The 13,718-nt window shown below is 40.8% G+C and overlaps 1 protein-coding gene across 1 annotated transcript; it reads right to left on the bottom strand.

Annotated features, from left to right (window-relative positions):
- Positions 1–269: 269 nt before the first annotated feature.
- LOC139414437 (homeobox protein XHOX-7.1-like) lies at positions 270–2,179 on the bottom strand. Its single transcript, XM_071162353.1, has 2 exons — positions 1,650–2,179; positions 270–1,305 (listed from the first exon to the last, which is right to left on the bottom strand). Exons 1-2 carry the CDS (start codon positions 2,077–2,079, stop codon positions 887–889), a joined length of 849 nt encoding a protein of 282 aa, XP_071018454.1. The 5' UTR covers positions 2,080–2,179; the 3' UTR covers positions 270–886.
- Positions 2,180–13,718: the final 11,539 nt, after the last annotated feature.

Here is a 13,718-nt window from a genome sequence, read left to right as displayed (position 1 = left end):
GAATTATTTCCCCTATTACAAATAGTATTTCAATAGCCTGTAGTTTTCCAACCACTGTCTACACTCATTGAACTCGATATTCTCTGACGTCGAAACCACATCATTATGGTTACTAAATGTTACCTTAAATCAACGACTTGTAACAAAACTCTGGTGCAATGTTTTAAATACTCAATAACTGCTGGCACGTTCGAGTTTCAATTAGGCCTACATATCATATAGGCTATTCTAGTCATTTGTACTGTCAGTCAACACGAAGAACTGCTCAATGAAAAATAATAAACAATTTATTGTTAATTTATGTCACAAATATATTCAATATAAATGAGGATATTTTCCAAATATACAGTATTTTACAGTACACAAATCCCTTCTGAAGGGAATCATTCAAACAACAGACAGTGCTGTTATAATATATAAAAAATGCTGTGGTTCTTCTAATTTAACAAAGAGCGTTCATTGACTTAGGATTCAGTAAGCCACTATTTTATGCATTGACAAAAATGCACATGAAAAGTATAGCATCTTAGTCTGTAGTGACAACAGCCCACATTAGTGATGAAAGCCCAACCTACCTTTGGGTCTTATGTGTGTTGGTGCAAAACCCCATGCTGGTGCGTAGAACGTTGGGATGGTCTAACTTTAACTTTTGGGTGGACTCGGGTAGCCAGTGAGAGTTTTAGTGACCCAATAATCAACCGTGGCATCAAACTAATGACAAAGTAGATGTATATACTTGACATACCGAGGAAAACATAGCACTACTACAAGGCAGTCCTTACTCATGACTATCCAGTCAAAATATTTAACACCAGATAGTATTTTGGCGATGTGGTTCTATGTTGAAGCACTTCATAGTCTAAATGGCACAAAATAGGTCCTTCCTTCAGGCGAGGTGATACATGCTGTATCCGACATGAGCTGCATACAGTCCCATGGGAGACACTGGCAGGGAGTGCCTCTGAAAGTGGTGCGACCCTCCATAAGACGAGGGGACGTGTGCGCTGAACGGAAAGGAAATCCCGAACGCTGGAGGCAGCATTGGTTTGGCTGCCATTTTCAGTTTTTCCAGTTCTGCCTCCTGGAGCCTCTTAGATTTGGCTCGTCTGTTCTGAAACCATATTTTCACCTGCGTCTCCGTCAGGTTGAGCGAACTGGAAAACTCTGCGCGCTCGGCGATGGAGAGGTACTGCTTCTGTCGAAACTTCCTCTCCAAAGCCAGGAGCTGGGACGTGGTGAAAGGGGTCCGGGGCTTTCTGTTGGTCTTGTGCTTTCTCAGTGGACAGGAGGGGGGACTTAGCCTTCCTGCAATAACCAAGACAAAAAACATCGTTAAAACCCATGCTTTCAAGGTGACGGAAATGTACAAATTGTGTTGTTTTGATGTACAGATTTAATAATAAACACTTTATGGAACTGCAGCGTGATTTTAACATAAGAATTCGTTAAAGCAGATACATTCGAAAATGCCTCATTATTGTGTCCTCATTACTGCAATGATACAGGCCAAACTAAAACCAAACTCATTACAACATTGCTATAAATAATGCAACACGTTTCACCCAATTGCACCCTGTAAAGCTCTATGGGGTATCGCAGTTGATTTTACGCACACATTATGGAAGGATAAATAGAAAGAGACCGCTTACGTGGAGGAGTAGGCGAAAAGCGAGGGCTCTGTATCCAAGAATTTCGGTCTTGACTTTCTGGACTCTCGGGTTTAACCAATGCGTCCTCTTGCATGTTCATGTCGCCTACTGAGAACAGCGACCCGATGGCCAGGGAGGGGGCCGAGTTATCCAGTCTCGAAAGCGAGCCCATCCTTGAGCCTAGCGTCAGGGATGACCCCGACATGGATGATCTTTCTGGAGATGAAAAGTCTCTGCTCGGTTTCCTGTCGGCCATCAGAGCCTCGACGCTGAAGGGAAGAATCGCTACTTTGGGCTTTATCCCTTTCTCCTCTGCCACCCTGCTCAAATTGGTCTGCATCTCTCCTGTGCCAACGAGACCCGAACGTGAGGGAATGTCTTCTGTTTTCAAGCCACCGGATAAAGCTGACATGGCAACAGTTGGGGCCATACAGATTCGGCCTTTACTTGGGGGTAAACAATCGAAGAATTTAAAAGTTGAGTCACAGAAATTGCTGGATTGCTCCTATGCTAGTGGCATCCTCATGTTTATCTGAACACTCTGGCGAGCACTGCTATAAGGCAGGCGTATGGACGCCACCGTCCAATCAGATGTGAGGTGGGTGGGACGTAGATAAGCCATTCGATTAGGAAGGAATCTCAGCTAAAACTGATGTGATGCTTGGTTATTTGATTGGCAGGGGAAAATAAATATTTTAGGCTACATTTTACAACTTAAAGTAAACAAAACTTGTGCAAATACTTAATTTGGAATGGTATAACATAAATGGGGGGGGGGGAAATACTTTTCAATACTATAATTTTTCAATACGATCATTTATATTACAATTTTGAATATTCTTAATATTATTGATGTTATTATGTCAGTGGTGGTGGTACTCTTATAATATCGGTAACTGTGGTTATTCCTGCTTGCGCTGTCAGAAAAATAGGCCCATCAGAGGACGCTATAAGTTTAATGTTTTATTGAACTTATTATCAAATCGTTAAACAGGCTGATGTAGTCTATATAGGTTTTTATACTATTTACTTATCTCATGTCTTGTACGACTTTATTATGCTATTATGTTCAACAGTTAAAGTGAAATAGAAACTCTCGAATGTTGGCCAACATTTACTGTCTTCCTTTATGTGATCGGCCTCTTGCAAAGCAATTTTTATTGATGGCTGCAGGGCTCTAATCATATTGAAACAATCATATATTACTGGGATCTTTCCCTTTGACTACAACCATTAAGGTAAACAATTATGTGGAGTCAAGGAAGGTGGTGGAGGCAACCGTGGAGCCTATGTTCAATTCAAGCTAAGGCTGTCATTGATTTACCTGTCTACTCTGCGTATACTTGAATAGTCCTATTCTAATAGATATGTGTGTATCATGTTTTTTTTATATATATATATAGCGAGATATAGGGCCAACGCTTACTCAGTTGTTTGTTCTCTATTATTTATCTGAAATTGATTAATTACCTATTTTCCTCATTGACGCACGCACGGTGTCGTGCAGTTATAACTCTATAGAGTAGGGTATTCTTTCTCTTCATTTTTTCTTCACTAAAATGAAGCACAGCTCATGCAATCTTAATTGTGTACGAAAATCACGAATTTAACTATTACTATTTCGTGCAGTCTATTTAGCTATCTGGAAAGCGTCTGCGTCGCTAATTGCTAAGTATAAACAATCTGTCACGATTTGTCAGTCCCTCTAATAGGCAGACAAGTTATGTTGTTTTTAGGCGCCAGCTTCGGCATGATCAGAGGGTTTGACTTTAGGGAGACTATTGAAAGTCTTTAACCCGCATCAAGAGCGCAACCCGCCTCCTCCTTGCCCGCCCTAGCCTTGGGACATTACTATTCAGCCCGAAAAATTAGCTTTCTCAGCCGATCGCACGCCATTCCCAACTATTTAAATGGGTCGCTATAGCTAGTGTAATAATAGGCTACTCAGAAGAAAAGGTCAATGCTTCCCAATCCCACTACTTATTTTCAGAGAGTCCCTTGCTGAAAAGGATTCCTAGGAAGCAACGTATCTAGGTTTCCCTACAGTGGTTAGTAGGCCTAAAGGGAACATGGTGATTTAGCTCTGAAGCTGTCTCAAGTCCTGAGAGTAAATTCTTGTTCTATCTTGCGTAACTACACCATTCAAAGTGACATGATGACAGTTGAGGTAGCCTATCAATAATTTATTCTGTTGTTAGGTGTGTTATAACTGTAATATCTACCATCAACTGTAAATTGTTTCCACTTTTGTTTTGGGATCAATAGGTCATTAATTCCTTATATAACTAATACAATTACACGCAAATGTGTAATTTAGCATTTCCTTCATTCTACATCCGGTGCTCAGGGGGAAATACATCTGCAACTATGTATGTTTTTGGAAACACTTAAATCCATAACCAAGAATGAGTGGCACTGCGTGGTCACCGCGTGCTCTCTTTGAAGTCGCTGGGATCTCATGTTTTCCACGTCTGTTTGAAGTTGAGTCCTCCGACGAGCGCCTGCTCACGGCTCGCGCGCACTTCTCCATCTTCGAACACGCACTCGTAAAATGGTCCGCGCGAGTAAACACAAATAGGCACACATGATATACATTAACTCCTCTGGTCAACCGACTGCATCCGTTCTTGACGCTTTAATCGATGTATTTTAACAGGTCTGGGGACACAGAAAGAGAAAGGAGCGACTTTGTATGTTAAATCTCCCCTTGATGCGCCAGAGTATTGTGTAAAGACTTTCTTCCTTGTTTACTTGAGTTTATTTGTGTTGTGAACAGAGGGATAGTGGTGGAGGAAAACAATGTTGGGGGCAATTAGCATCCCAAACACTATGCCCTTTCAAAATAATAATTTGCCAGGGAAAAGAGGATTACCATACCGTTTCATTTAAATTCCAAGGCAACAAATGAGGGCTGAGCTGCAATACAAAACAACTGTAAGCCTCATCTGAGCTTTGTTTAACTTTCTAAGCTACCTTTGATTTGGAATCAAGAGGCAAGGAGGCAAGACAAAGAGACATTGTGGTCCCCTCTGAAAGTTGTCTTAACCCTTTTCATGCAAAGTGTGACAGTTTTGATTTAATACATAAAAGTCACTGTTGATGTCAAAAGGCATTTCAGGCAAAAGAAAATGACTTTCATCTGGACATATTCAGGTTTTAAAACCAAACACTAAGTTGCTTGTGAACATTATAGCTTTTTTTTTTAATTGCTGATGCTTGTGGAACTATTTGGCAGTGGCATAATATCCTAATGTTATGGTGTTATTTTTCTGTGCATTTTTATAAAATAATCAATGAGGGCAAGTACATTTGATGCATTATAGCCATGCTTTATGGACACCAACCCCACATGAGTTGTCTCACTGACTATCGAACTCTGGCAAACTTTTGGTGTGTCACATTCCATGATCAGGTCTCTTTAAGAAATCACTGAGCTTAGCACAGAATGGTATGCCTAATTTTGAGTGGCCTAAATTAATTTGATCACCACATTATGATGCACTTCAGAAATATGAAAGGGACAGCCAACAGCCTCCTCCAAGATCTCCATAATTATAGATAATGTATCCTATTTCAAAGCAGCTCGCTCAGTCAGGCGTAACGAGGCACTTTGCTGCCAGTAAGTAACAATCAGAGTCATATGTATATATATATAGATGGCTCTGGTAACAATGCCTCACGGTCATTTAAGTTTCAAAATGCCATGCAGTCTCCAAAACTTGCAGACTTGTCTGAAGTCTGGTTGGCAGGTTTATGTTCAAATTCGCCTTTCTCACTGACGAAACAAACCAATGAAGAAGTCATAATGTTAGAACTTAGACATGGTACATATACAGTGCCCTTGGCAGGGATTACAGCTGAAAGTTTTTCTGGGTAAGTCTCTTAAGAGTTTTGCACACGTGGATTGTACAATATTATTTTTTAAATTATTCAAGTTCTGTCACGTTGGTTGTTGATCATTTCTAGACAAGCATTTTCAAATCTTGCCATAGATTTTCAAGCCAATTTATGTCTAAACTGTAACTAGGCCACTCTGGAGCATTCAGTGTTGTCTTGGTAAGTAACTCCAGTGTATATTTGGCCTTGTGTTTTAGTTATTGTCCTGCTGAAAGGTGCATTTCCCCCCCCAGGGTCTGTTGGAAAGCTGCCTGAACCAGGTTTTCCTCTCTGATTTTGCCTGTGCTTACCTCTATTCCATAATTGTTTTTATCCGAAACAACATCCAAGTCCTTGCTGATGTCAAGCATACCGTAACATGATGCAGCCACCACCATGCTTGAAAATATGAAGAGTGGTAGTCAGTGATGTGTTGTGTTGGATTTGCCCCAAACATTAAGCTTTGTATTCAGGACATAAACTTAATTTATTTTTCACATTTTTAGCAGTTTTACTTTATTGCAATACATGTTTTACTTTAAACATACATGTTTTGGAATATGTTTTTCTGTACAGGCTTACTTCTTTTCACTCTGTCATTTATTCTAGTATTGTGGAGTAACTACAATGTTGTTGATCCATCCTCAATTTTCTTTTATCACAGCCATTAAACTCTGTAACTTGGGGCTCCCGTGTGTCCCAGCATCGTCCGAGTTAGGGTTTGGCCGGTGTAGGCCGTCATTGTAAATAAGAATTTGTTCTTAACTGACTTGCCTAGTTAAATAAAAGTTAAATAAAAAACATCCTAAAAGTAACTGTTTTAAAGTCACCATTGGTCTCATGGTGAAATCCCTGAGCGGTTTCCTTCCTCTCCAGCAACTGAGTTAGGAAGGATGCCTGTATCTTTGTAGTGATGGCGCCGGAGGGGATGGCTACCATTTTACGGGCTCCTAGCCAACTGTGAGATTTTGTAAGTTTTTTCGCATTGTTTGTTACTCATTTTATACATCATGTTGCTGCTACCGTCTCTTATGACCGAAAAGAGCTTCTGGACATCAGAACAGCGGTTACTGAACTCAAACTGGACAAAGCTTTTTTTCTTTAATGAGCGACCCGAAGGATATGGTGCTTTGTCGAGACAAGGCCTAAAATGAGTAGGCAAATGATCACTATCCTCTGTATTATTGGCCAACGTGCAATCATTGGAAAATAAACTACACGATCTACGATTAAGACTATCCTACCAACAGGACATTAAAAACTGTAATATCTTATGTTTCACGGAGACTTGGCTGAACGACGACACAGATAATATAGAGCTGGCTGGCTTCTCTGTGTTTTGGCAGGACAGAACAGCTACGTCTGGTAAGACGAGAGGCGGGGGTGTGTGCCTATTTGCCAACAACTGCTGGTGCGCAATGTCTAATATTAAAGAAGTCTCAAGGTATTGCTCGCCTGAGGTAGAATATCTCATGATAAGCTGTAGACTACACTATCTACCAACAGAGTTCTCATCTATATTATTTGTAGCCGTCCACAAACCGATACTGGCACTAAGACCACACTCAACGAGCTATATAAGGCCAGAAGCAAACAAGAAAATGCTCATCCAGAAGCGGCGCTCCTAGTGGCCACGGACTTTAATGTAGGCTAACTTAAATCTTAAATCTACCAGCATGTCACATGCACAACCAGAGGGAATAAAAACTCCAGACCACCTTTACTCCACACACAAAGACGCATACAAAGCTCTCCCTTGCCCTTCATTTGGAAAATATGAACATAATTCTATCCTCCTGATTCAACCTTGCAAAGCAAAAATTAATGTCGGAAGTACCAGTCACTCACTCAATACGGAAGTGGTCAGATAACGCGGATGCTATGCTAGAGCTTCCGCTTTCAAGGAGCGGGACACTCATCCAGACGCTTATAAGAAATCCCGCTACGCCCTCAGATGAACCATCAAACAGGCAAAGCGTCAATACAGGACAAAGATTTAATCCTACTACACAGGCTCTGACGCTCGTCGGATGTGGCAGGGTTTGAAAGCTATTACGGACTACAAAAGGAAACCCAGCCACGAGCTGCCCAGTGACGAGAGCCTACCAAACGAGCAAAATGCCTTTTATGCTCGCTTTGAGGCAAGCAACATTGAAGCATGCTTGAGAGCATTAGCTGTTCCGGACGACTGTGTGATCATGCTCTCCATAGCCTATGTGAGAAAGACCTTTAAACAGGTCAATATTCACAAAGCCATGGGGCCAGACAGATTACCAGGACGTGTACTCAAGGCATGTGCATACCAACTGGCAAGTGTCTTCACTGACATTTTCAACCTCTCCCTGGCCGAGTCTGTAATACCTACATGTTTCAAACAGACCACCATAGTCCCTGTGCCCAAGAAAGCGAAGGTAACCTGCCTAAATTAATACCGCCCCGTAGCACTCATGTCGGTAGCCATGAAGTGATTTGAAAGGCTGGTCATGGCTCACATCAACAGCATTCTCCCGGATACTCTAGACCCACACCAATTTGCATACCGCCCCAACAGATCCACAGATGATGCAATCTCAATCGCACTCCATACTTCCCTTTCCCACCTGGACAAAAGGAACACCTATGTGAGAATCCTGATCATTGACTACAGCTCCACATTCAACACCATAGTGCCCACAAAGCTCATCAGTGCAAATGTGCAAATCCAAGATAGTTGCCAATCAGCCTGTCCGTTTGCATGTGCGATCCTGGAGATCAGAGTTGTAAGGGTTCTTATGTTTTAATGACCTTGATCCTGTTTACAGAAGCAAATACTTTTTATGTGAAGGTGGAAGCTGTATATAACAACAATTATTTTATGAAATGTACTTGTACAAAGATTTCAGATTGAGAAGGCCTTTATTTTTTTTCTGCACCTTTCTGGAGTTGGAGCTTGCTGTGTCAGGAGCGTCTGTCTGCGCGCAAGGCCTGCTACGGGAGCTCATGGGTGCACTGAAGACTAGGACCGGAGAAGCGGTTATCGGATTGGAAAACCTGATGCAGGTGGGCGGTGGCAAAATCTACCTTGTTCTACACAACGTCTACCGGTCGTTGCTCACCTGTGCTGAAATACCTGTAAAAAACGTCATTATGTATCTGTTACTGTGCCTGCCTCTTTACTCAACTCCATCCTTGTTTAAATAGGCTGAATGATCAATGGGTGAGTGAATTATCTTCGCCTTATGCCCTACAATTTGTAAACACTCTGACGAGACCATCATGTTAATACCACCAGGAACTTGTTCTCTCTCTGCAATTACATTTGTACCACTCTCAAACGCAACTGGACCTACACTTGATGGCATACTTGCTGAACAACTAATCAAATGGCCACACGGACTATTTACTTTGACCCCCCCCACTAATTACCTCAACTAACCTGTACCCCCATACATTGACTCAGCACCAGTACCACCTGTATAAATCATCATTGTTGTTATGTACATTTATTGTGTTACTTTTTCATTGATTCAATATTTTTGTTTATTTAGCAAATATTTAATTAACTCTATTTCTTGAACTGCATTGTTGGTTAAGGGTTTGTAAGCAATCATTTCATGGTAAGGTCTACTACACCTGTTGTTGTATTTGTTGTATTTGGTGCATGTGACAAATACAATTTGATTTGATTTGACTGGTTGTATTGACACACCATCTAAAGTGTAATTGAATAACTTCACCATGCTCAAAAGGGTGTTTCATCTCTGCTATTTTTTTGTTTTTGGTGCCCTTTGTGAGGTATTGGCAAACCTCCCTGTTCTTTGTGGTTGAATCGGCAATTGCTTGGCCTTTGACCGCAAGGCACTACTAAGGTTAGTGTGTACGGCCCAGTACATCACTGGGGCTAAGCTGCCTGCCATCCAGGACCTCTACACCAGGCGGTGTCAGAGGAAGGCCCTAAAAATGGTCAAAGTCCCCAGCCACCCCAGTCATAGACTGTTCTCTCTACTACCACATGGCAAGCAGTACCGGAGTGCCAAGTATAGGACAAAAAGGCTTCTCAACAGTTTTTACCTCCAAGCCATAAGACTCCTGAACAGGTAATCAAATGGCTACCCGGACAATTTTCATTGTGTGCCCCCCCCAACCCCCCTTTTTACTCTGCTGCTACTTTGTGTTTATCATATATGCATAGTCCCTTTAACTATATGTAACAGATGTATATGTACTCTCCATGCGTTGTGTTTTCTCAAAATAAATCACTTCGGCCAGTGGTCCCAGTTGAGCATTTATTTATGTTGTTAAATGGGAAACAGCAGGTTAGTTGTGCAGGGCTGAACGGTATTGATGGCTGTCGATGGCAAAATCTGTAGCATGAAGACAACTGTGTTAGCAGTGGCTTATGTGACCATTACATCGGTGTATGCTAGCTAACACACTTATTTACAGCAATCATATGCCAAAGCACATCCCGGAAAGCCCCTCAATCCCTAACAGGTACCATATACCCACACATGTATAAATGAGTAACGGACAGCAAACTTGTACGCATTGTAAAATAGAAATTAGAAAAACGTATTCAGAATGTGACCTACCCCTTGCATCACATTTTCATACTGGGGAGACCTGACGATCACGATCTCCCCCTATCTGCAAGCGGGGCCAATCACAACACACCTTATTGTCATCAGAGTTGAACTAACCAATAAGAATGCTTCAACATTAAATACACATTTCTTTAGAGGCAAGTGGAAACATAACCAACCCTGTTACATTTACATTCATGTACATACTACCTCAATTGGGCCAACCAACCAGTGCTCCCGCACATTGGCTAACCAGGCTATCTGCAATGTCTCCCACCCACCACCCGCTAACCCCTCTTTTACACTACTGCTACTCTCTGTTCATGTACTACATGTACATACTACCTCAATCAGCCTGACTAACCGGTGTCTGTATGTAGCCTCGCTACTGTATATAGCCTGTCTGTTTAGTGTTGTTTTATTTCTTTACCTACCTATTGTTCACCTAATACCTTTTTTGCACTATTGTTTAGAGCCTGTAAGTAAGCATTTCACTGTATTTGGCGCACGTGACAAATACAATTTGATTTGATTTGAATCTGTGTTTGACATTCACTGCTCAGCTGAGTGACCATACAGATAATTGTATGGGTACAGAGATGAGGTAGTCATTCAAAAATCACATTAAACACTATTATTGCACACTGAGTCTTTTGTATTTTGCATTTTATTAGGTTCCCTATGACCTGTTGCAAAAGCAGCACCTACTCTTCCTGGGGTCCACACAAAACATGAAACATGACATAATACAGAAGAACATTAATAGACAAAAACAGCTCAAGGACAGAACTACATCTATTTTTTAAAAAGGCACACGTAACCTACATATCAATACATTCACACAAGCTATCTAGGTCAAACAGCCTCCCCTTTCAAGCCTCCCCCTTTCTCCTCCAAACATAATGATGGTCATTATGGCCAAACAGTTCTATTTTTGTTTCATCAGACCAGAGGACATTTATCCAAAAAGTACGATCTTTGTCCCCATGTGCTGTTGCAAACCGTAGTCTGGCTTTTTTATGGCAGTTTTGGAGCAGTGGCTTCTTCCTTGCTGAGCGGCATTCAGGTTATGTCAATATAGGACTTGTTTTACTGTGGATATAGATATTTTTGTACCCGTTTTCTCCAGCATCTTCACAAGGTCCTTTGCTGTTTTTCTGCGACTGATTTGTACTTTCACACCAAAGTACGTTCATCTCTAGGAGACCGATCGCGTCTCATTCCTGACCGGTATGACGGCTGCGTGGTCCCATGGTGTTTATACTTGCGTACTATTATTTGTACAGATGAACGTGGTACCTTCAGGCATTTGGAAATTGCCCCTAAGGATGAACCAGACTTGTGGAGGTCTATAATTTTTCATCTGAGGTCTTGGATGATTTCTTTTGATTTTCCCATGATGTCAAGCAAAGAGGCACTGAGTTTGAAGGTAGGCCTTGAAATACATCCACAGGGACACCTCCAATTGACTAAAATGATGTCCATTAGCCTATCAGAAGATTTTAAAGCCATGACATCATTTTCTGGAATTTTCCAAGCTGTTTAACCTCTCTAGGCTAGGGGGCGGTATTTTCATGTCCGGATGAAAAGCGTGCCCAAAGTAAACTGCCTGCTACTCAGGCCCAGAAGCTAGGATATGCATAATATTAGTAGATTTGGATGGACAACACTTGGAAGTTTCTAAAAAAATTGAATGATGTCTTTGAGTATAACAGAACTTTTTTGGCAGGAGAAACCCCGAGGACAAACCATCCAGGAAGGTGACTGTGCATTTAATGGGATTTCTATGTGGATCTAGATTTCTAAGGCACTTGCTTGCAGTTCCTATCGCTTCCACTGGATGTTAACAGTCCTTAGAAATTGGTTGATGCTAGGGCTGTTCAGAATGAGGGTCAAGTCTAGTGTACTGTTGTGGTTGGGGCGCCTGACCTGAAAGCTCACTCCACTTTGTTTTTATCTGCTATTGAATGCAGTTTATACCATCTTAAATTCTATCGATTATTTACATTAACCTCTCTAGGGTATGTGGGACGCTAGCGTCCCATCATGCCAACATCCAGTTAGGTTGCAGAGCGCCAAATTCAATTACAGAAATGCTCATTATAAAAATTCAGAAAACAAAACATATTGTACATAGGTTTAAAGATTAACTTCTTGTTAAACCAACCACAGTGTCATATTTATCAAATGCTTTTCGGCAAAAGCATACCTAGCCCAGAACATACCTAGCCCAGAACATAGCCCAGTTGACAAATTATTACAAACAGTAACCAGCCAAGCAGAAGCGTTACAAAACTCAGAAATAGAGATAAAATTAATCCCTTACCTTTGATGATCTTCATATGGTGGCAATCAGAAGACATTAATTTACTCAATAAATGTTCCTTTTGTTCGATGAAGTCTCTTTATATCCGAAAACCTCCGTTTTGTTAGCGCGTTTTCTTCTGTAATCCACAGGCTCAAACTCAGTCAAAACAATCAGACAAAAAAATCCAAATTGTATCTGTAAAGTTCATAGAAACATGTCAAACGATGTTTATACTCAATCCTCAGGTGTTTTTTTTAGCCTAAATGATAATGTAATATAATATTTAATGCGGACAATAACGTTGTTAATATTAAAGGTAAACAAGAAATGCACATGCGCCTTAAAAAAGTCACGTTAGGGTCCACTCGTTCAGACTGGTCTTACTCCCTCATTTATAAGAATACAAGCCTGAAACGATTTCTAAAGACTGTTGACATCTAGTGGAAGGCATAGTAACTGCAAATGGAGTCCTAAGTCAATGGATACTGTAATGGCATTGAATAGAAAACTACAAAACCAAAAAAAAAATACTTTGGGTTTTCGCCTGCTAAATCAGTTCTGTTATACTCACAGACACTATTTTAACAGTTTTGGAAACTTTAGAGTGTTTTCTATCAAAATCTACCAGTTATATGCATATCACATCTTCTGGGCCCGAATAGCAGGCCGTTTAATTTGGGCATGCTTTTCATCCAAAATTCCGAATGCTGCCTCCTACCCTAGAGAGGTTAAAAAATACCTAAAGTTGTATTAGGAAAGTTGTTTGAAATGTTTGGACAAAGACTACAGGTAACTTATTAGATATTGTGTAGTCATGTTGCGTGAGTTGGAACCAGTGTTTTTCTGGATCAAACGCGCCAAATAAATTGACATTTTGGAGATATAACGACGGAATTAATCGAACAAAAGGACCATTTGTGATGTTTATGGGACATATTGGAGTGCCAATAGAATAAGCTCTTCAAAGGTAAGGCATGAATTATATAGTTATTTCTGAGTTTTGTGTCGCGCCTGGCGGGATGAAATATGATAGTCTGTGTTTGTTTGATGGGGTGCTGTCCTCAGATAATAGAATGGTTTGCTTTCGCCGTGAAGCATTTTTGAAATCTGACATGGTGGATGGATTAACAAGTAGTAAAGTTTTAATTTGGTGTATTACACTTGTAATTGTATGAAAGTTAAACATTTCTAATAATTTAATATGAATTTGACGCTCTGTCATTTCACCGGATGTTGTCAAATCGATCCCGTTAACGGGATTTGATCCCTAAGAGGTTTTAACAAGAAATTTGTGGAGTAAAAACAAGTTTTAATGTTTCCAAC

Source organism: Oncorhynchus clarkii, chromosome 7 (genome assembly GCF_045791955.1).
Source record: "Oncorhynchus clarkii lewisi isolate Uvic-CL-2024 chromosome 7, UVic_Ocla_1.0, whole genome shotgun sequence".
NCBI classification, from domain to species: domain Eukaryota; kingdom Metazoa; phylum Chordata; class Actinopteri; order Salmoniformes; family Salmonidae; genus Oncorhynchus; species Oncorhynchus clarkii.
The sequence above is the reverse complement of the archived record's forward strand: the minus strand, read 5'-3'. Positions and strand labels throughout refer to the sequence as shown.

Coding starts and splice junctions, on each gene's coding strand:
- LOC139414437 (XM_071162353.1), bottom strand. CDS start 2,079: ATGGCCCCAACTGTTGCCATGTCAGCTTTATCCGGTGGCTTGAAAACA. Junction 1,306..1,649: donor CTTTTCGCCTACTCCTCCAC/GTAAGCGGTCTC, acceptor TGGTTATTGCAG/GAAGGCTAAGTCCCCCCTCC.